At 47.3% G+C, this 23058-nt stretch overlaps 7 protein-coding genes across 7 annotated transcripts; 2 read left to right on the forward strand and 5 right to left on the reverse strand.

Moving 5' to 3' along the window:
* Nucleotides 1–1948: 1948 nt before the first annotated feature.
* Nucleotides 1949–2257, reverse strand: LAJ45_01153 (uncharacterized protein; the record flags this gene model as incomplete). Its single annotated transcript, XM_046110751.1, has 1 exon — nucleotides 1949–2257. The coding sequence occupies one exon, from the start codon at nucleotides 2255–2257 to the stop codon at nucleotides 1949–1951; it is 309 nt and encodes a 102-aa protein (XP_045975929.1).
* Nucleotides 2258–4588: 2331 nt separating this feature from the next.
* Nucleotides 4589–4867, reverse strand: LAJ45_01154 (uncharacterized protein; the record flags this gene model as incomplete). The annotated part of the gene is made up of 1 exon (XM_046110752.1): nucleotides 4589–4867. One exon carries the CDS (start codon nucleotides 4865–4867, stop codon nucleotides 4589–4591), a length of 279 nt encoding a protein of 92 aa, XP_045975930.1.
* Nucleotides 4868–6525: 1658 nt separating this feature from the next.
* Nucleotides 6526–6977, forward strand: LAJ45_01155 (uncharacterized protein; the record flags this gene model as incomplete). Its single annotated transcript, XM_046110753.1, has 2 exons — nucleotides 6526–6545; nucleotides 6617–6977. 2 exons carry the CDS (start codon nucleotides 6526–6528, stop codon nucleotides 6975–6977), a joined length of 381 nt encoding a protein of 126 aa, XP_045975931.1.
* Nucleotides 6978–8538: 1561 nt separating this feature from the next.
* Nucleotides 8539–9087, reverse strand: LAJ45_01156 (uncharacterized protein; the record flags this gene model as incomplete). The annotated part of the gene is made up of 1 exon (XM_046110754.1): nucleotides 8539–9087. The coding sequence occupies one exon, from the start codon at nucleotides 9085–9087 to the stop codon at nucleotides 8539–8541; it is 549 nt and encodes a 182-aa protein (XP_045975932.1).
* A 911-nt stretch (nucleotides 9088–9998) lies between these two features.
* Nucleotides 9999–10831, reverse strand: LAJ45_01157 (uncharacterized protein; the record flags this gene model as incomplete). The annotated part of the gene is made up of 3 exons (XM_046110755.1): nucleotides 9999–10426; nucleotides 10527–10743; nucleotides 10811–10831. The coding sequence occupies 3 exons, from the start codon at nucleotides 10829–10831 to the stop codon at nucleotides 9999–10001; spliced, it is 666 nt and encodes a 221-aa protein (XP_045975933.1).
* A 2157-nt stretch (nucleotides 10832–12988) lies between these two features.
* LAJ45_01158 (uncharacterized protein) lies at nucleotides 12989–13552 on the reverse strand (the record flags this gene model as incomplete). Its single annotated transcript, XM_046110756.1, has 1 exon — nucleotides 12989–13552. The coding sequence occupies one exon, from the start codon at nucleotides 13550–13552 to the stop codon at nucleotides 12989–12991; it is 564 nt and encodes a 187-aa protein (XP_045975934.1).
* Nucleotides 13553–14806: 1254 nt separating this feature from the next.
* Nucleotides 14807–16642, forward strand: LAJ45_01159 (uncharacterized protein; the record flags this gene model as incomplete). The annotated part of the gene is made up of 1 exon (XM_046110757.1): nucleotides 14807–16642. The coding sequence occupies one exon, from the start codon at nucleotides 14807–14809 to the stop codon at nucleotides 16640–16642; it is 1836 nt and encodes a 611-aa protein (XP_045975935.1).
* Nucleotides 16643–23058: the final 6416 nt, after the last annotated feature.

Consider the following 23058-nt stretch of genomic DNA (forward strand, 5'->3'; position numbering starts at 1 on the left):
CAATAACTAATCAGCAACGATCACAAAACACGTTGATAAAGGTTCAGTAACAAAACATACCAGGCAAGCCCATCACTTCACTAGATGCTACGCTACATACTCGTCATATGCAGCAACACCAAGTCGAGAGCAAGAGACTCCGATCCCAGCCACGGGATCGCAAAGCTCAGAACCACCAACGTGCAAGAGATTCGGATATCTCCTGAATGCTAAATTTCGGTGATTAGCCATCACTTTACCGAATGGAAGGGATTGAAGGAACATACTACACAACTGCAAGACGACCCCCATTTACCAACTTCGTCCCGCGCCCGGAATATTGCCATCAGGAAAATCATCGGTGGAAAGAAGATGTGGAGAAAAAGAGGTAAATAGGAGAAAGAGTGTGAGTTAAAAAATTATAGAAGGTGGTGAGATACCAGGGCAAGAGCGATGATTGTGAGAAGGTTGATTGAGTCAAAGGCGCAAGCACCGAGGTGGAGGAGGTGTGTCGAGAGGCCGTAACACTGTGGGGTTACCGGGTGTGATGACTAAAGCGCCGGCGAAATATGCCCTTGGGGTCAAGGTGGCTTCTGGTGGCACGCGTTACTCTGCAAGGATTTGTACAAACGGCCAAGTGTTATGGTTGACTAGGCCCTCCAAAAGATTCGCGGAAAGAAGGGGGGATATTCCGAGACCTAGGAAAAAGAAAATTTAAGAACACGACGAGGGCTTCAATGGGCCGTGAGTTGAGACGGGCGGCCCGGGCTATTTCCTGACGGGCCGCGCCGGGCCATAGGTTTTGTTCAATGGGCCGGGCCAGGTGGAGGTCAATATTTGGCCCGGGCTAAATAGGTAAGCCCGGACCGTCGGGTTTCCATACAATCTTAGCTATTTGAAGGAGAGTTCGAGGACATCTCTACATTTCTTACCATTAACCTCAAAGAGAGCTGTAGCATATTCCTTATTCCAATCTGCAGCCAACAAACACAGTAAATTAAACAGCGATCGATGAGTTCCCATGGACGAACACCCAGTTCTTCCCCACGGACACCTCTGTTCATGGAGGCCCGGGCCATGTATTTGGACCAGACCTGGCCCGGGCTATCTAGTTTGGGCCAGGCCGTCATCTTGATAGCATGGGCTGGGTCAGGCCGACTCTGTTTTTCAACCCGGGCTGGCCCATTGAAGCCCTTGGAACACGATCTACGAACAAGCCAATAAGTGTAATTCATCGTCAAATATATATATTAACCAAGGCTAAATCATATAAAAATAGTCGTATGGTATCTTTGAACTCTGCCGCGTTAAGTGGGAATAAATTTAGTTCTCTTATTCTAAATCCGATAAATGTTGTATTATATGATTTAGTTGCACCGAATGTGAAGGCAATATCAGCAGTAAAGACCAGAATGGGGTGCTTAGGGACCCCCGAATGGTTCCTTTATGTCTACAGAACGACATTGAGCTTCAAATTCTCACACCCCCGGCTCAATATCTCACATGAAAATATTTGTAGTCTGTCTGCGAGGCTTCTGTCCTTTCAAGAGACATGAACAGAATCTTTCCCCATTCTTGATACTGTTTCTCAGCCGTGGTGCGTAGGAAGAAGAACTGCACATATAGTAAGAAGCATAACTTTGTAACAGCAAGAGATATCCGTATTTGCCATTAGATGAACAAGTATTGTCCTCAGTACATCAGTCATCTCCATGGCCCTTAGCTCAACGATTAAAGTGTCAAATTATGAAAACGAAAAAAAGAGCGTAATCCTCCACAACGACAAGGTCAGAGGGAAATATATCCCGTCTCCTCTTGAAGTAATGCGAGCGTGTCCAGTCATCCTATGTTTCCCACACTCCGGTGGTCCATCCATAAACTCCGAAAATATCATCCCTTCTCCGTTGCCTTCACAAAACTACTACCACGATTTACCCTTGTCTACCGAGATATCAGTCTCATATGAAGGTTATTCATAAACAGAAGGTTTAAACTTACGGGACTTCTTATCAACCTTCAGATTCTTAATAATCTTCTTTCCACGAGCCTTGGCACGTTCCCAGGTAGTGGGCTCAGGGGGGTAAGAAACCGGCAAGACGTGAATCTCAAGACCATAGAGATCGACAGTAGACGAGACATTGAGGCTATCGATAGTATCCCAGAACGCACCGATGGGGTCTTCCTGACATCCATTGCCGTAGACATGGATCAGCTTGCTACGATCAATGGATTGCGGGAGTACAGTGATTTGATAGAAGTTCCAGTAGCGGTTCAACATGATGGTGATCGGCGGGATGGATTGTTCTGATGAACGAAGTGGTGTCGATGATGGTGTATAGTGCTAAAAGAGATGTAGATGAAGGGAACGGTGAGCCTTTCCTGGATATTCAGTGAAGGTGGAGGTCTTGGTGTGCTGTGAGCAAGTAATGGAAAGGTCTAGCTGAAAGGAGGGAGATTTTGGTACTTCGAGGGTTAGGGTTTCAAAGTTGAGTACGTATGCCATATCAAAAACCGGTTGGTATGACTGAGGATTGGAAGGTGATTAATATCTGTTCCCCTGACCTTTAGTAAGGAGGTTGTAATTTCGGGGGAGTCCCACAGATCGGGTTGTAACGAGACGAAACAGAGTTTTGGCACGGTATTCTTCCCACCTCCAACTACATGTATACGTAGCTATCGTGAAGTACAAAAAATTGATAAGGGGAAATTAAATAACGAAACACACCAAAAAAAGTAGCCCGAATTAAAAACGTGGTGGTACGATTGCAGTGATAGAGAACTCAACTGGGTGATACTGACCCTACTACCGGTATGACACTGTGGCCTCGCAGTAGCTTTCGGGGAGACCGAATGCCGATTCATTCCCCTCCCCGACATTGCATGAGGTGCAAAAAGCTTCACGTGCCATAGACGGAAAAGAGATACTATGGTGCCGGTTGGTCTGTGCCAGCTAACTGATATAGTTCTCCCACCCCGACTCACTTGGAGCCCTGCGTTGGCTTAATTGTTCAATATGCACTCTACACCCATATTACACTCCGTATTTTCCAGTCCTTCTGCCCAAATGTTCTCCAGTATTGATCGTTTCTATAGTTAAGCAATCGAGGAAACCTTGTCACTGACTCTTACAGTAGCGGAAAGGTTTGGGAGACAAAAGCGTAACATGATCGGTGTGTGAGATAGCAATGCAGCGTCTTCCATCGCCTATAGGAAGTCCCCCACCCATGAGAAATGGGGGGATACGGGTGAAAGGGTATTTCGGACCACCGATTCCTATCATTAGGGGGAGAGTATCACTATATGAAGTATCACTATAGCGAGAGATGACTATGCCCCTCCCCTCACCTAATGATGTTACGTCTAAGTGTGCGTTTAAAATGTTCCCCAGAACGCAGTCTCTCAGCTTCGGTTAGCATAGTGGTATATGCCTCCGGTTTAGGAAACTTATGACGACAGCGGATACCGGGTTCGAATCCTGCTTAGTAATTCCACGATCAAACTGAACACCCATTATTTTTTTTCTTTTACCCCAGCTAGACCCTTGAAACGAGAGGTTCTCTAATCTAACCATCGGCGCCCACTACTTCACCGCCCAAACTAGGTTTTTTATAAGACGAAGTTTTAAACTGCATCAGTGTCGAGACGGGTAACTCTATAAGCCTATTTAGTGGCTCATGGAAGCGTAGTGTTTGCCTTGTTCAAGATTAAGCTCTTATTGCGTTTTCAGTTCCTCACAAACCTCTCATTTTTTGCGCGTTATTATAATCGTACGTAGTTTGGAATATCCCAGGATTAGATTCGTTCCTTGAACGAACGAGCAACAAGAATCATATGGAGGGAGGGAAAAGTATGACCCCACCTCCTCGAAGGAGTGGTTCCGAACGGTGGATCTCTGGCTGTGATAGAAACCCCATATCCTACCTGTTAAAACCTCGAATAGAACCTCAATAACCGATATTTATTCCCACCAAATTTGTTCGGGGTTAGGGTTACCGAACTGACACCGAGTTTCCTCAGCTAATGTCCTAGCATTTTGACGATCCAAATTGACATGAGGTTTCTTTTTCCTCGCTGGCTAGGAGAGTGGACGAGAGTGATTGTTGCGGCAGCGGGCATCATCGTCATTCGCGGCACGTAGCATGAATTGAAAGCTTAGCCCTTAGATTAAAATGGCTGTCAACCTGGCTTTAGTATAATAAGAGACTTTTGAGAATAATAGGAATATATATAAATCTTATTAGCGTCTGATCCCCTAATTAAGTATATCCCACTTGTGCTCTCTAGTAGGTTGACATTGGAGAAGTACACGTATGAAGGATAAAGGTGTTGACAATTTATATTGTGGAGTGATAGCATATTAATATATTAAACCGACATGATTTTGACAAATGTGGACTCTGGACCCATAAGTAATACTCGGAAATGCCCATCATCCTTTAAATCTCTTTCCAAGCTTGACTTTTACCTTCATCTATTGAACCACTAACCCGATTTAGCATTGACTTACATCTATTAGGAGTACACCTTACCTTTCGCTTTTCAATATAACAGCTATTAAACAGGTAAAGTCACGTGCACCAATTCCAAAGTGCAATCTTGTCCATCTCGGTTAAAGAATCCAAAGACCCCTCAGCTCCTCAAGCTTGTGCTCAATCTTCTTCTGGACATCTTCGATCTTGTCCATGATCTCGCCAATACGTTCTTTTAATCTGAACATTTCGAAGCGCTGATGCTGGTCGAATGCTTTCATCATCTTGGGACTGAACTGCTGCGCAATTTGGCGATCCTCGTCAAGAGTCCTGATGTGTTCGGCATAGCGCGCGCCGTAGATGTCGAGCTTGCTTTGGAGGAATCTCTGGCGGACAAAGAGGGGAGTGAGAGATTCCATCGTATTTCGATCTAGGTTGTCCCTTTTTTTTTGTTTAAAGGACAGTGTACTTGCTTTCTAAAAACACTAGATGGGGGTAAAATTCCGTGATTATTGGGTTTATTTTATAATGAATGTGGTTGTGTGATGGAACACTTCGTCATGAATGATGGTGATGGTCGTAAGGGATTGGAAACGTTATGGTTCTGGTGTTGATTCGCGAACTATCCGTAGCTGCGGAAACGCCAAGAATGTCTTGGCACGGTAGATAAGACGAACCGACCTAAGACGTTCCCCTACGGGACAAGACCTAATGCTTTATCGACAACAGACGGTATGGTACTAAGAGCGTTAAGTTGCAACCCTATGGTGTTTAATTTAAACACATATGATAATTACTGATGGCTACATATATATACACGCTATGCATTGTAACTGTGAGTTTCCATAAAGTCAGTCGCGAATGGAGAAATCGATTGAACTGGCTGTTTTGTCGAAGTGGCGTAATAGAAAAGAATGTCTGGTGGTACACTATAGAATGGACAATGCTAGCAGATATAAGTGACATAACATTCCCTACGTGGGTCCGGAGCTAGCTCTGGCCTCGCGAGACCACCGCGCCTGCGCGCGGTAATGCTGTCTGCATATCCTCTACCACTTGTAAACTAAACGTGACAAGAAACCGAGGCGAAATTCGGAAATCTCCCATTTCATTAAAGGTGTAGTAGTTATTCGGAAGAGAACAGTGCATGCTCGCAAGGAAGCTGAGGATGCGCATCATAGGTTGTCACTCGGTCGGGTGAGTTCTTTTAGAGTACCTTCAACGGCGCGCGATAGTGGTTTTGTATGCGCATGGTGATCGCTATTGATATACATTATCGAGAAGTCAGATGTTCATCAGGTTTAATAAAATCTATAAAGAAAAATTGGACTTGAACTTTAGTCCAACCGGGACGTTCCACGGAACAGAGCCGCTGGATCCCTAGACTGGTGAAATGAATGCGACGGGTGGCAATAAGATGATATATGTATCAGATTGTTATCAGAATTAGGAAACGAAGAGTATACGCATTTGCATTTCCTGTTAGTTAGGACTGTGTTCGTTTATCGGCCGGTGAAGAGATTCGCTGGCAGTAACTGAAGAATCTAAGAAATTAAATAAGTTTTCATATAATGGGGGAAGATAAATCTTGCATAAGACAATTCGTCAGTATGTTATACTACCTCGAACAAGTATGATTCGTAAGAAGTGTATTCGATACCCCTCTTTCTCTCACCTCTGCTTGGCACCCAAGCTTGTCTACTGCAAGCATTACCACCCTTCTTCTCTTAAACCGTTGATTCTCATACATCGTAACCGGACCCCTCAGTCTCTCCGCAACATGAGCATGATACAGAAACCCTGAGTTTCTCTGCAATACCTCAATCAGAGACCTTCATCGAGGAAGGTTTTTGATATGGCACCTTCGGTCCCCCAACCGCGGGTGATAGCTAACTAAACCAAGGCTTCACTGTGGTAAGGCTCCCACTCGAGTTCAATTCTAGGGATTATCTATTGTACTAACTTCCATCCATCCATAGGTCATGAAGATAAAAAGGAACACCGCGCCTCCTTATTCGCTGGTGTCTTGCCTTATAGCAACATAGTAGGGCCGGGAACCGCGTCCACTAAACCCAAAATGTTCGGCATGAAGTTGGGGTATGTGTTTCCCCATCCACTCAGAAGTCTTTTCACCTACTCTGATTCAGCCTAAGCTAATGAACTATCAGGGCACGACTTAATTTGGGAACGTCAATACGCTCGGCTGCTCTCATCCCAAGCCTGCCGAGCTCAGCTCTCCCTTCCATCTCTGCATCTGTGAGGCTTACCCTGGGTGGCCTCCAAATTTGCAAAAACACAGCACAGTGGTCGTGCAAGAAGGAGATGGAAGAGCATTGGCGTCTCTCCCTCACCTACCCTACACCTCTGTGTGTCTGCTGGCTGGGAGGTTTCTTCCCTCAAATACCGACGTCGTCTCGGCCTGGCCAATCACCTGCACGGTCTCCTTTAACCCCGGGACATGGAGGTGCAGGAGATGAAGCAGCAGGATCATGCCGCCTGGGGAAGGATAACCCTCATGAAGGGTTCTGAGCCTCTGTGTTTCTAATTAGGAGTAGTTGGATAAACCAGAGATTCCCATGGGATCGACGAGGCATCGGTGGATCTTGCCTGGCCTGTCTGATGATGTGGCCGGGGTAGGAAGGTATGTTCCTTTGCTCCTACAAATTACAACTGCCTTTATTGATTTCATCGTATTCGTAGGGACCCGAAGAATGGAACGAGGCTATCAGACTGGCTCGCCCCCCCGATATATACCGAAGGCTTTGCTCCGCAGTTCTGGTAAGCCGGAGTAGTTGGGTACACCAGGGATCCCAAAGGGATCTGCAAAGGATTGGTGGCGCTCCGAGTCGGTCCGGGGTGGGTGGGCATGTATGTTGCTTCCTTTTTTGAAGCCGCATATACTTTCACCATTTTTACTATTGTGTATAGCGAGTTGTGGAACGGGGAGCCATTGATTTGCTCTTCCTTTACAGTTGCACCTGATCGTCAGGGCTCTCCGTCAGGAGTAGTTGGGTGAACCAGCGACCACCACTGACGTTGACCAAACTGGGTGTCGTGCCGGGTCGGACGCCCGGTTGAGTGCAGAGGGACCGGAGAAATGGTATGTCTCTCTTGGAATCGATACATATGTATAGCAAGCAGTTTACTAATTTATTTCAATGAGTAGGATTTGGAAGAGATAGCGGCTCTGGGCATCGAGTCAAGAAGTACCTTGCCCTCGCCGCCCTGGCCCGTGAATACCAGGATGAAGATACCTTGAACCCAGTTCTCTCCCATCACCATCCTCCTTCCCGAAACCAGGAGATACTTCGCGTCCTAGAAACATTTCAACAATGTTTGGGCCTGTAATATGTAACGATATCCTTGAAATCCACTATTATACACTCGTTGAACTATACGCTAATTCTATAATTAGGATATATCAATGAGAAAGATACATATGCACACACTATACTTCTCTGAAGGTCCCATGCCCTTTTCCTCTCGCACCGGGTCAGGGAGACCATCGCGTCTCATCCTTCGGGGGTGCCTCTCGGGTTTTCTAGGCTTGTGTGGGATGGGCGGCCGTCAACAATCACTGAATGGCGTAGCGCTGGTGTGGGTGCTGATTGATATAGAGATAATGCAACGTCTTGTTTTCTTGTTCCCTTGTATCTTCCTAGCTTTGCCAATGTGAAATGTGTCATCAAATCGATGTGTTTCGAAGGATAGTGATTTTTAAACCATCTTAAACGTGTCAACAACGCCCCTGGATGACAATTCTTCTACAGTAGTCCCAACTCTCCGCTCCATGATAAATATCTCTCTAAATAGAAAAAAGAAAAAAGCCCCTAATCCGTGTACTACGAGTGATATTCCACGACCCACTCCCGAACCTTGATAATAGGTAGCGTGCGGTTCTTTATTTATGACACCTATCCAATGGTTTTTTTTGACTTTGACGATAGTTTAAATGACACCTTTATACAAATCAACGCCAATGGATACATGATATGACATTTTCCTCTGAAAAGTGAAGCTCATGAGTATGTAGAGATCTTCTTTGTAACACACTTGAAGTAAAACCTTGACAAAGATCTCGTCCCCTCTCCTACTTAGGACTCCCTGTCATCAGACCATACTCCCTTAAGATCTGCAGATAGCACTCCCTACACTTCTGTGTCTCCGCCTCCAGCTGCCCCTCCAGCAACTGCATCTCACACCTACAATCCATCATCTCCTCCGCAAACTTACCAATATCCTCCGCCATCTGTCTGGCAGTATCGGCCAACAGAACCCTGAGGTCTCTCCATCGCATCGCTGCCCAGAAAATCTCAGGGTGCTTTTCCATGATCTCTGACTCCACCTTTTTAGAATTTTTTTCCACATTCATCTCGTGGATGAATCTCAGCTGCGTATAGCAGAGGTTGCTGTACCGTGCATTTACATCCATGCGCCGCTGGACACGGTTGATCCCCCACCGGATGCCGTGGATCTCGAGAGTAGTCATCTCGTCGAGGGCAGGGACGGTCAAGGCGTCATCGATTATGGGCTCCAGATCGTAGCGTTGGCGGAGGGAGAGAGCGGCTTCGGGGGTGCCAATTAGTCCTCGGCAGGTGGCAAGGTTGCAGATCATGTCGCGGGAGTGCGGGCGGGGCATGGCTCTGTACTGAGTTTGAGTGTCAGTTGGTGGTTTGGGAGACGGAGTGATGGTGAGTTGTACTTTTGGAGTTCAGGAAAAACCTGGGTTTTCTGTTGGGAAGGATTGTCGAGTGTATTAGTTGTCCAATTGAATGACAATTGTGCTAAAAACGCTATCCGATGTGTGGGTGCGGTGGCTTTGAATGTGAGCGATAATCGATGAACATCGATGTCGGTTTGGCTAAGCTCAAAATGTATATCCGCCCAAGACCCCAAATTAATTCAAATCGCCGATGTACATCAACATATGTGATGAAGATATTTATTTGATTTTTATGATAACAGTAAAGATTTATACATTTTTGTGTGAAAAGCTTCACCTGATCAAAATCAACGAGGGAGTGAGTTTCTGGTTGCAGAAAAAAAGCCACCTCCGACACCCCGAAAAGAGACGCATAGTGTGTTAAGCGGCGCTATATATTTCATTGGTATTGATAAAAACAGGAGGCCTTCATTAAAATCCACTGGAAATGGCGTCAAATATCTAGCCCAACCTTCCTTTCCTCAGTCCGAGCCAGTTAGGTCTGTATGCCGTGCGCGTCTCGAACAGGCCCGTCCCAACACAAATCCCCACGCGACAGCTGTGTAAGGAACAGAGAGAAATATTGAAATAAAGCAATCAAGGAGATTTTATTAAAATCGTTTAGAAAAGCTCAACATTAGAAAAGCGCAACATAAAATAACACTTGTGTCAGAAACATATTTTCACCTATAATGACCCCCAACATCAGAGGATCGTATCATCCACTATAACCGTCAAACATGATCTGGTGTTCTGTCATGATTCAATGAGGTGATTCCTTGCTGCACTCATTGATTGTATATCAGTTGATGAAAGAATAAATTATTTTTATAATGCACAATCATTACTTACGAATATCCAAGCGGCGAACTCCACGGGGTGAAGGTAAATGGCTCCATTGTACTATTAAGCGGACGACCATGATCATCTTCATCGATCAACCAGAACCGAGAGGTCTGTAAGCAGCAGAAATCGTCCTCGGTCACCTCATCCTCTTTATCACCCTCGCCATCTTCTGAATGCTCCTGCTCAGCGTCGTAGAACCAATAATCGTAGGTCCAGTGATCGCCGTGAGCCATACGATTGACCTCCGGAGCATTATCGTTGTTGCCTGTGCTGCAGATATGTAGAGGCGAAGGACCACGAAGGGACTCAATGTGCAGTGGCACACTCCGCTCGCGGTTGTTCAATGGTGGTGGTGGGGCCCGGGAGTAGATTGGGTTGCCCCATGGGATATGGATGCTGCTTGCGTATCTCCAGATGAGGCGCGGGGTAGCTATGTGTGATAATAGGTTAGCAAAGGCAACACTAAAAGAGACGATACGATAGGGAAGTGAGATAAATTGTATTCAATAGGGGGATAGTTATTTACACACCTCCGAACAGAACCCTCTCGAGGGGTCCGCTCTCCGGGTGCCGGAGGTGCAGAAATTGGATATCCTTCCCTTCGAGTGGGAGAAAGAAACCCTTCCGACTCTCGGATAATGTATCACTCGCAGTGGTCGTTCCACTCACTACTTCGTCGCCGGCGATGGCGACCGTGGTTGCATCTTGTTGAGCTCTTGATTTTTCAGAGTCTGTAACTCGGGCCCGCTATATTATAATACATGCACCGTTAGTATCTATCTGGAAATATCATAATACAGGAGTGGCAATTTACCTTGTGTGGCTTTTGCATCATTTGAGGCAGATAATTATTTTCTTCCTCGAAAGGGCGTTTGTGGTTTCGCTGCTGTATCTTTATCAGCCCATCTCTCGGCATTAGAAGACAATCTTATTATTTTAACAAGTTATTTGAAAGAACTAAAACACTGAAATTCCGTATATGCGTTTTAAACTCTCACCGAATTTCTGGACTTACCATTGTGGGACAACCGGGCATTGAATGGAGAGAGTCCTCCTGACCACTTAAGTCCATGTCTACCGATGGAGGAATATTCGGAGTATTAAAGAGCTTTATATAAATACTTGTTGAGGTTCGACACTGGTGCTGGCTGAGTGAAAATTGAGAGTGATTATTTCAGCTGCACGGGACGTTCCACACCGACCAAGACTTGAGGTTGTGACTGGATAGAGCGAACAATCTAGATAAGGTAATAGAATAACGGTAAAGTACCCCCACATGTCCTTTTTGAATGCATGTCGACAAGTTGTCGTTGCTGAAATCTGTTCCGATCCCGAAGAGGAATGGTGGACCTCGGTATTTCGCCGCATTTTCTCTCGGTGATGTATCAGGGGGCACTGCCGTTTCGGTTTTTAGTCCGTTAACATATATATATCAACGAGTAATTAACGATAAAAGTCCGGTATCATTTGAGTATTGATATCTCACAGATGTTATGCTTTATGTCCTTTTGTTCTCCATACTGATGAAAATGCAAAGAAGGACAAATGAACGGTGGGCTCAGTGGGGCCAAGCCGCTAACCACATTGTTTACCCGCCGTCAAGCCCGTGGCTCCTAATATCATTACCAGTGACTCTGCTCTACCGGACGAAAGATGGGACCTTTCAATTTTCATACAGGTGGTAGAGAACGGGATAACTGTTTTAAAGCTGGTATAAAATACACGTAGCCCCTCAACCGTCAAGAGACGGACTCGGATACACCTGTTTAGTATGAGCTGTGCGTGTAAGAGGAGAGAGGATGGTGACATCGCGCCAGTCGGTAGGATTATCGAGTAGTTGAACAATTATGGCTTAGGAAGTAACCTTCAAAGCTGCCCAGGGGGCAGTCAGTGTTTATCATCCTCTGGGAGCACCGGGGGCCTCTGTTGTCACCCCCGGGAGTGCTAGTAATGCACTGAGACCTGCATAAATATATGTAGATACTTGGCCTCAGGAAATACGTCTAAAGTACACAAAGACATCATAGCTGGAAGAGAATATCTGTCATTTCAGTACCACTTCCAAGTTATATAAGGACCGGTATTGTCTGTAATTACCCCCTCAACCCAAATGAACCGCGGTCCTGGGTGAGCTTCAGTCAGTCCCTTTTTGTTTGTAGCGGTGGGTAGGTCACTTTGGAGAGTTTATTTTGGGAGTTCAGGGAGATTTTCAGCAGGTCATTCAGGTTATCAGTCTCTTCCTCACAATCATCGAAAAATAACGTGTGTTACTATTCATGTAGTCGTGACATACCAACGACTCTGGAACTGGAAAGCGAAATTGTGAGAGAAAAGTGGAAATATTTCCTGCGCAGCTTAGGTGACTTAGGTGATCTGTATTGCTGTTTGAATGCAATGTGAATCGGTCCGATCCCAACTCTGCGAAACCATGATGTCATTTGTAGCATACATATATAGCTCAACGTACCCTAAGTAAAAGTCTCCATGCAACATGCTAATGTATCTGAAAGGAACAAAAAACGAAGAATAAAAAGATATCAACGAAAGCCTAGATTGAAAGATGTACTCACTGCGAGAGAAAGGAAAGTACTGCGTAACTCATATACGTCAACAAAGCACCAGCAGAATCAAAGTCCACAAACAACCGACAGGTGCACCAACACATTGCACCACCTTTTGTCGTCAAAGAAAGTAAGAAATGAAGAAAGATGAAACCAAAGAAAACCCTTTGATCATTGGTGTAGGCTTCAGACGCCCCGACATTGCAACACAACAACATATCAGCCCTCAGAGAAATGAAGGTAGAAGAGCGAGATCAGAAAGAAATGTTAAAACAGGGCTCCTCATGGCATCCACCGAAATTAACACCACACAGTGTCGGTTTCAAATCCCCTCTACCTCACCATCCATCATCGTTGAAACGCCAGTCACTCCCATCATCAAGGACACCTGTTCATAATTAGTCATCGGCCACACAAAAAAGGCTCGCAGATTAATCCTCCGCACCACTATCCTTCATCTCTACCCTAATGTTCTCCTGATGCGCAATCCTCTTCTCCAACTCCGCCAATCTCCCCTTCTTACTCTTATCCCTCTTCCCATGCTCCGTCTCATTAAAGTAACGGACCACATACGGATCAAACGTCTCACTCAGCTTCGCCCAGCCGAGGTTAATCCTACAGCACAGGTCATACTCGCCACAATGGTCCTTCCCGCGGGCAACACGCTTCTTATACAGCGCCTTGAGCGTCATCATGACCTCATACAGGTTCTTGTACTCCTGGTTGTGCTTGTACATTGCCGCCTGCCACTTTTGCAAGTTGGCGTCGACGAAGCGGGTCAGGTCGGGGTCGGAGAGGATCTCGTACTCGCAGCGCTGGAAGGCGTGCAGGAGCTTCTGCGCCTCCGAGGGGCACCAGACGAGGGGGAGGGTGATGTTGTTGAGGAGCTCGGCGGCGGCTTGGGCGGCTTTGGTGAGCTTGACCTCGGTGGTGCGGAAGAACTTGGTGCGTTTTGGGAAAGCTTTGCGGGTGAAGGGTATGATAAGGTGGGGCATTTTGAAGGATGATGGATAAGGATCTTTGAGAGATGTTTCTAGAGATGAGTGGATGATGAAACGATGATTATCGAGATGGAGGGAATGAGTGACGGATGACGTTCGGGCCAGGGAATGGTTGTGGGAAGAAGGAGAATGCGGCTCGTTTTCGCAATGACTTTGTGGGATGGATTGATGTTGCATAGAGTGGACTGATGGTGTTAGCTTCGATTATGAGCAGTGGCTGCAGCGACCGGTTTATGTAGAGCGGGAGGGGGCTGTTTCTGTGCTCTGCGGCAAATAAATTCAGGTTTTAGACTCAAAGCTTGATTTGTGGGTAGGAATGAAATGTCGATGGCGGTTGAGAGTAAGTAGATATATGGATTAACTAATTCGATGAAAAAGTCGAATAGAATTTGCTATAGAATTGATGATGGCCCAGTAAAGAGAGGCCCCGCGTGACGATCTAACGCTATTGATGAAGTGAAATGGGTGTACTCGTGATCACCGGTCTGATCAAAAAAGATTTCTTAATGCGGCGTACTTGAACACTGAATACATGGACTAAACAAAAAAAAAGATTACGCCAATAAAGAACTGGACCCCGACAATGCGAGTGATAGATGGTGATTCCCATTTCCCAGCACATGTGCGTGGCCGGAGAGTGAAACTTGATTTTGACTTCCGAGAATGATGAGCACTGTTGTTTCTGGGATTAATAAGGTGGCATTTATGGAAACAAAGTTGCTGTAGATCTGGCATATTTAGCGGGACGCCACCTGTTCTCAACCATTCCCACAGACGGCGGCATTCCCCAGGTGGTGTATTTATGGAGAATGGACTGAATAGAATCTTGTGCCATGAACGAATGCAGTTGAGCGGAGGAGTGATTTGAAATCTTGTTTTCTGAATGACGGGTAGCTCTCGCCATTTGCATCTGCTATCCCAGTGCCCATCCTGACCGCCGCAATCGGTTCCGAAATATCTACTTGTCAACCAACCAGGCAGGTCACCTACCTACTGATCCGATGACGCCTATTACAGATCAAAGTTTGAAGATTGTGGTTGCGTCGCGAGAAAGCTTGGAATAGCAAAGAATAAATAATGTGGCTTAGGGTCGAGGCTCTCCTGTTTCGCTTGTTGTTAGCAACCTCACACAACAACAACAACCACAACGTTCAACCTCAGCACAACACAACTATCTACATCTCTCATCCACAACCTGACGAATCATCATCGCTATTCTTCATCCCAACCTCTGATTTAAAGATCACTATGGCTCCCATCCGCCCCCCTAGACATGGGAGGAAAAAGCAGATGGAGCCAATGGCCATCGGCCTGCCGACAACCGGAGATTCAACTCCAATCACATCCTTCTTTCCGCCAGAGCCAGAGCCAAAGGTGCTTGACCCACCAAAGCTCGATCTGCCAGCGGTCAACCTGCCAAAGATTGACCTACCAAAGGCCGCTCCGACAACGCCTGATCCGCCAAGGTCTAATCCACTTAAAACTGAACTGCTAAAGGCTGATTCAGCAAGGCCTGATACCCTCAAAACAGAACCGCTGAACCTCAATCCAGGAAAGATGGAAGCGCCAAAGGTCATCCCGCCAAAGGCAGCTATTCTGGCAGCGAAATATCCACCACAGTCTGGTAGTCCGCACAGCCATTATCACACAACCACTAGCAGGCCTCTGGCGGATCCAGCAAACACAGGTCCCCCAAAGGGCGATCCAGCAAAGACGGATCCCGCGCAGGTTGCTGCCCATAGCCTTTACCAGTCAACGGTCAGTGCACCAATACCTGATCCACCTAAGTCTGATCCAGAAATCGACAACTCCATAGCAGACCGACCCATTACAGAGGAAGATTCTGTTGCCTTTCGCAAGGGCTTCACATTCCGCGGGCCCGACATGATTGCGCTGGACAGGACTGGGCATAACCCGCTAAAGATCGAGTTCTGGCTCGGGACCCCAGACGGCCACTTCATGAATATGGATCTGAGGCCTAGCCAGACACCTGGATACACCATGAACGATGTCGACCTCACCTTCCGTATGTATAACAGACAAACATCGGCGAGCGGGGAGACCATACTCAATGACAGGATATTTCACACTGAGCCTGATACTGTCTACTGTCTGCATGCGGAGCGTGGGGTGACTTATAACTTTGATAATATCCCGGACCCAACTGAGAGTTCGTCCTGCGGAATGCCCGTGGGGACGAGCCTGCGCATGATGAAGGACCGATTGGCCTTCCCAAGGATGGACACACCGATCTATCACACGTCCACCCCGCTGGACTCCAGCAGTGCCAGGAAATGTCGTGACTATATCACGCCTCTCCAGTGCGACCCACGAGGAACCCGCTGCACCTACCCCACAAAAGAAACACCGGCGGCTACGGCGGACAGCTCCGTCACCGACGACAAAGACTGGGCGACCCGCTCCTCTCCCATCCAATACACGCCCTCCACCTCCAGCAATGCCTCCACCACATCCTCCTCCACTTCCTCGCCCGCCGGGTACATCCCCGCCCGCCTGCTCCACCACCCCGCGCTTCCCAGCGGTCCCTACGACCTCACATCCCTCCTCGCCACCCACAAAGGACCGCGCATCTTCAAGCGCTGCGGCTGCGGCGACCTCGTCCTCGCTAGCGCCGACCACTGCAACATCGAGTCCGGCACAAACCGGCTAATGGCGGCCGTCGGCCTCGACCTGCAAGACGACTACCGCGTCGCCAAGCGCATCGCGATGGACTTCTTCGTCGGCCACGACGAGGGCACGCCCATCCAGATCGACGAGTCGTGGTATCAGCTTGACGCGCGCGATTATGTAGTCGGCAGAGACGCGTACGCGGATGTGATGAGACGGCATGCGGAGGGGCGGCATGTAGAGGAGATGGAGGAGCGGGTGTTGAGGGCGACGAGGATGGAGCTGGCGAAGGTGGGGAGTGTGAGGGAGGGGAAGGGGAGGGGGTTGAATGAGGTTTTGCTGGGGGCTATGGATTTTCCGAGGCTGGATGAGGGGGACGTTGGGGGAGGGGAGGAAGGGGCGCAGGGGCCTGAGCTAGATGCAGTGAAGTGGGGGCTGGGTTTGGGGAGCTGGTAGTAGTTTGAGGCGGGGGACGGGGCGGGGCCATTTTTTATGGCACGTTTGATCGTGATGATGAGGTTATGCGGGAGGGGTGGAGGGGGCATCCGGCGCTTTGAGGTGGCATCAGTGTGTGGTCAATGCTAGGGGTGTTAAGGGATGTGAGGTGTTGAATGCGCGGTGGGTTTTCGCGAGTTCTGTTCTTTGTCTCTTTGAGCTATTGGTCTCTTGAAATAATGAGGGGCTGTTATAGTTGTTATTCGTAGCTCTTCAAGTCTTTCAACAAATATCCAATATGTTCATAGCGAATCAAATCATTACATCTTCAATTTCTCCTTGTTGTCCAGAGCTCAAACTATCTTTTAGTTTCTGGTAGATATATTCCAGTATAAAGCGTAACAAATATCATTCCATACCCCACCTACTACTGCTCTCAGATCTTCCCCCCTAAAATGTTCTGTCTACATATATATATTCGTTTTCTAACATATCCTTGAGAAATACATGTGTTATTGACACTGCCGTTGTTAGTTCGGGGCCCTGGTTCGTGGTTTAATATTCCCATGTTCTTTTCTCCAAGAACTTCATTTGCCTAATTCTCTCATTTTGTAACAGTCTGACTTTGGGAGTTCGTTATTTCCTTTACTGCGCTTCAATAGATTTAGTCTCCCTCCTACGTACAATCTTATGAGTTCATGTTACAGATTCGGGGCGCAGAAGCCAGAAGGTGGGGAAGAGTGGCAAATCTAATTCACGCGCTTGAAATGGCTTTCCACTCGCGCGCGCAATACTGTCACTGACCCCACAGCCAAGCCGCCGGGGGTGTTGCGGGGGTCGGTGGTTAGTGGTGGATATTGCGTGACGGCGTGATCTGGTGGTGTTGTTTTTAGTTCGAAAGGCTCTAGTGGCCATACACGAGACTAAGTGACGTGTCCAGACACCACTATCTATTTTAGAAGGCGAGATATCGATTCTTGGCTGTGAGCCTAGTCATGATATATCACTCGATATCACTACGAGTGATACGGCATGAACGAGTGAGTTTCCATGACGGAGTGATGGCATATGAACGAGTGATTGGTTGTGACTACGCTGATATTCGGTTAACGTAGATTATTCTGATAAAATGATATGTCGGCTGAGGGTATACCGAGTGATGTTGTGGCTGCTCGTTTGTGCACTGTTTAACAATATACCTATCCATTGATCTCCGAAAATGACGAGATCCATGGACGGCTCTGTAGCGGATATGAAGTTGCCGTAGTGTATACCTTGCTTTCGATCCGACTGGGTATATACCTAGGTTACCAGGATATAGATGGGTTCCCTCTGGTGAGTAATCCAGGCGTATCAGTCCGATCGCACGCTCCCCGTGTGGTCAGGTCCTTCGAATTTGGCATTAGATCAAGCCATGGAGAGAGAGACGTAATGCCAAGGATTACTACCTCCACGTTGGAGGGCAAGGCGTCGGTGGTTCCCGTGTTGATATTGAGAGACACTACGCCGCAATAACGGTGATGCGAATAGCGTACACCTCGCGAATCGTCCTTGAGACAGTGGTTGGACGGTTAATATAATCCGGGTAGCGCTGGTATAATGTAGGACTATAGGTGCTGAACAGGTAATAGGTGTTTCCCAGTTTCGGCTTGTCGAAACGCTATATGTGTCATTCTCTTGGGTACCATCCCGGAACAGTGGGAGAAACAGGACAACTAAACATAATTGTAGTAGGTGGATGGATCTAGGAAGTATCTCAAAGTCAATAAAGGTAATTAGCTATCCGATATGCTATCTTCTAAGAGGTGCCTCACCTTGTATCCCGCTCTGGTTGTGCAGGCGAGGGTAAATTGATGAGATTGGTCAATGCTGCGAACGGTATTAATAAGGAGCAAAAGGTGAGGACGGAAGAGCACCTGTAAGAGTGGAAAACTAGGCTTCATGGGACAGATGGGTATCTCCTCTCGCACTCGCTCGAGGTGGTCATTATTGGGTTGTAGAGCGTTGTGCAGACAGCTCCGAGAGTTGATCATGAATTCTGAAATCGAGGAGGGGTGGCTGCTCTCGCAGGTTAGCCACGTCTCAGGGGTCATGGGTGGATGGAGTAGAAAAGACCGTTTTTCCTTTTTGTCTCGCTCTGTTAGTCATCCAAAAGACGTCCGGGAGATGGACTAGCCCTGTAGCAGGGTAACATAGCACAAGCCGGCGCTAGATAACATCACACCACATCAGAACAACTACGCAACTGGCACAAAATGGGCCAACGATTCAAACATATCAGGGACCGCCGCGCCGACCTACCCCACCATCATACGACATGGCCTTGATGCGCGATGCATGTCTTCGGGACCTGAGCCGCCCACGACGTCGAGCTGTGGTGTGTTACAGTGGGAAAAAACCGAAGAGAGGTATTCCTTCCAAAGCTAAGGCACAACAAGACGCTTACTCAGACAAATGAGTTCAAGCCGCCGGCTGGCGCTGCACCTTATGCTCCCGAACATCTGTCAAGGGGAGTTCCTTCGCTATGATCACGCCTTGTTTTATTCGGTATCGACCTCTACGGGCGTGGTATTCCTGTCGCCGCACTTCAAAGAGAAGACCGTGGAAACAAATATATGACTATCGACGATGGATCATTGTTACAAAACAGATGACAAGCCTATTGCCCAGCAATATTGTTCTAGAGCTGCTACTGGAGGTAAACTAAGTTTCCAAGCCTTACACTCAGGCTTTCGTGAGCTCAATAGTTGATTTGTGTAACATTACTGATGTTTCCTAGGTAGTGATAGATAGCAAGAAGTCATTCTTCGATAGGCCTGCAGTAGGAGGGCTGAATATCACAGTACATATTGCTGTTCCTTCTATTGTGTTCGCCTGTTCGCGGTAGAGGGGAACTGCATATAATCTGAACTGTTCTTGATATCTCGTTTTAAGTTGAGTAGCGAATAGCAGTCTCAATCTTTCGAGAATGGACAGTTTGTTTTCTTTTTCTTTTCCCCAACAGAGAAGACGCACAAAGCATGTCTAGCTTACCAACTGGTGACAATGATACCTATTCGGGGCTCTCCTTTTCTGCGGGTCTGTCTGGTCTACCGGGGGTATTATAATATTGCTTGGCCTATACAACACTACCGCTTCTTCCATGCAGTATCGACATCTCTAGGAGCAAGGGTGTCAATGGGCCAGCCCGGGCTAAAAAATAGGGTCGGCCTGGCCCGGCCCATGATACCACGGCCTGGCCCAAGCTAAATAGCCCGGGCTTCCACGAATAGCGGTGTTCGTCAGGAAGAACTAGGTGTTTGTCTATGCGAATTAGTTTATATCTGCTTGATTTATTGTGTTCGTGGGCTGGAAATAGATAAGCTCGAATATACTACAGTTTTCGCCTCCACTTGTGGTACAAAATGTATGTATGTCGGTGAACACTCCTTCGAACCGCTGATATTGTATGAACACCTTGAAGCCCGGGCCTGCCTATTTGGCCTGGGCCAAATAATGGCCTCTGCCCGGCCCGTCAAAGAATAGTCCGGGCCGCCCGTCTCAACCCATGGCCCATTGACGTCCCTGTCTAGGAGTGTGAGGCGAGGGAAGATAATCCCGCAGCAAGTCAGAAATCTGTCGTGGCAGGTGTTACCACGGTTTAAAAATCGTGGCGCCTTTGTCACTCTCCTCGGGTAAAATGGACAGTTCGCTGAATGCTATTGAAGACACGGTATTTCATGGGCTGTCACTCGCTGATTAACAGCTTGGCGGCCGCAGGGCCCTCAACTCGGCCGCAGGGCCCCCAACCCGGCCGCACCCCTATGAGCTACAGAGTGATATCTATCATGTCCTCCTTGTAAAATGTTGAGTGGGAGATATCGCTAGGACCCCCAAAGACCGCAGAGAGTATGGATATAGGCTCAGGTGGGGGGGTTGGTGTGAGGTCGATCCCGGTGTTGTGCGATGTGGTCTTGCGGGATTTGCCTGTTCGCGGGCGTTGAAAAGAAATGTAAGTATTAGGAACAAGGAAGGGATTTGATGAAGTAGATCACGAATCGCCGTATCTCCTATAATATAAAATGTCAGGACGAATAAAACTTCGATAATGCGGGTTGCTGATTGGTTTGGCTAGCTGGGTAGGAATGATGCTGAGTGGGAACAATGGTTAAGTCGGCTTGGTGAGCACATACTGGATTGTTCGTATGGGTTTGTGACTATGGCCGACAATTGTGAATAAAGGCACTTCTGAAAGACGTAGTGCTAGCTGCGAAATTACTATATTATAGAGGGAGGGTGGTTCCGGTCCTATCCTGAAGTACCTGGTCATACCTATATATCATACTTTTACCTGTAACCTCAAATACAGAGCTGTTGCTCGAATATTAGAATGGGGAAAAAAAAACCCGCTCGACATCAATAATTTACAAAGCAAAACAAAAAGTTCACAACACTGCCTAAGCCTCGGTTGCTACGTCTTTTCTACGTCCGGAGGGGGGGTTGAACGCTCACAAGTTCGGTGCAGGGTGTGAGCTCTATACCACTGGGCCACGTCCAACCCCATGTTCACTTTCTTTGCTTTGCTGCTTTTACCTCCATGGGGGCTCGTGCATTAAGAATAAAATCAATTGGATGAACGTCCATCCACACCATCTTTTCTGAGCGAGGAACATTTACTTGTGAGAACTTGAGTTCGCTGTGCGCAACCGGCAATGATTGGATTAACATTGTTTTTCTGATCGAATACTGCAGGCCAAAATGGAAGTAAAGAATTTGAAGTTGGAAGGAAAAGCATTGAAGGAATGGCTGTCGAGAGAAAAATATCAAGGATCGCCACATCTGTAGATGACGTCCTGGCACGGGCGCAATCTAACACGCGGCAAGTGTGTTCGGAGTTTTCCGTAGTTACCGCCTTGTTACGTAAAACATCACCACCCGCGTATTTTCCGTTCCGCTCAGTCCTCATGCCGCTAGACCGCCTTTGGCAAGGCATCCATGCCCTAGCCCTCAGCGGTCCCGCACCACACATGCCACGCACAGAACCCACCCTGCCTTGGAACGTCGCCTTGCCTCTTCCCTCTGTATCACATAGACCACCAACACCAACGTTTTTCATCTCCATGTGTTATCAAGATTCCTTACTCGTTTGCCCTTCTCCTCCCGTCTTCTCTTATGCTCACCTACCTCTTAGCTACCCTTCCCAATCCATCTTCTTCCTCTCCCCGTCGTCAGAGAATGTCATGACACCTCGCGCTATCCTCATCTACCGTTTGCTCAGAATAAACCAGAACGTGCCCCTGTTTCTGTCTGGTTCAAAGCGTTTTTCCTCTGAGAAGCGCTGAGGCTGGTACAGAATGGGAGGCAGGTTATCGGTTTTGATGAAGATGTGTGTGAGCTCGGTATTTATCTTAATTTTATATGGTGAGTTGCACTGTACATCCATCGATCACTTGAACAGTCTCTAACTTCAATTCATTTCTAGTGTTAGAGACGAAATGTCCCTCAAAAGCCGTCTTGTTTGCACTAGTCTTCTGTGTGGCTCGTGAATGAGCGTAAGCTCAGCAGAGGCGTGCTACTGACTTCTTATATCTCTCGAAGATTTCCCCTTCAGGCGAAATGGACGATGGGTGTAACAACACAGTTGGCAGGCTGTCCTGTGGCTTCCCTATATAGTCTGCGGAGCCTAGCAAGTCAAGGATGTAGCCTTGAATCTCACCTACTATTTATTTTCCCTTCCAGGCTCTAAAGGTTATGCACAGGGCCTTTCTATGCTCGGAGACCCTTAGAGGAGAACTGTAGTAGCGGGTTCTAGTTTCCGAGACCGAGATACTAGGGGAAGAGAGTGGGTGAGGCGTGCCCCTATCCTGTGTCGGGGACGAGCAACGAGAGATCTCATCTTCGTACCTTTTCGCCGACAACAATTTAATGGGTAGGTTTTCTGCCTATAACATTCTCACATTGATCATCGTGCAAAATGAATATTCTTTACCCTAAAAGCCCTAGAGACAGGAAATATTTGAGCTTCCCCCCACCAGGGCTTAGAAGCTATCCTGTGAGTCCGGTTGAAGTATGGAAATGGTTCTAGTGAACAACTGAGGACGTGCGCCCATCGCGTTCTCATACCTCGTGCATTGGTTATCCGCTATTTATTCTCAGGGGATTCAGTCATGAAGAAATAAATACATAACCAAATTTTCTTGATCTTCTTTGACTACACTCTTCGCTGTGAAATTTGCTTAGGGGTCAACTACCCTCACTTCCGGAGGTAGTTTACGTTCCTGTTCTCCAGTAGAAAGCCTTATTCACCTTATCTGTGCAACCCCCTCTATGAGGAACATCTTTCTTGACCCTTACTAGAAAATAGCTTTGGCGCGATAATACCACTTGTGGTTACTGAGAAGGGTATCCTTGAGAGATATCACACTATTCAAGGTATTCCTCGAAAAGGCCACTTCACC

The sequence above is a fragment of the Morchella importuna genome (assembly GCF_003444635.1).
Source record: "Morchella importuna strain M04M26 chromosome Unknown Morimp01GS002, whole genome shotgun sequence".
Lineage (NCBI taxonomy): Eukaryota > Fungi > Ascomycota > Pezizomycetes > Pezizales > Morchellaceae > Morchella > Morchella importuna.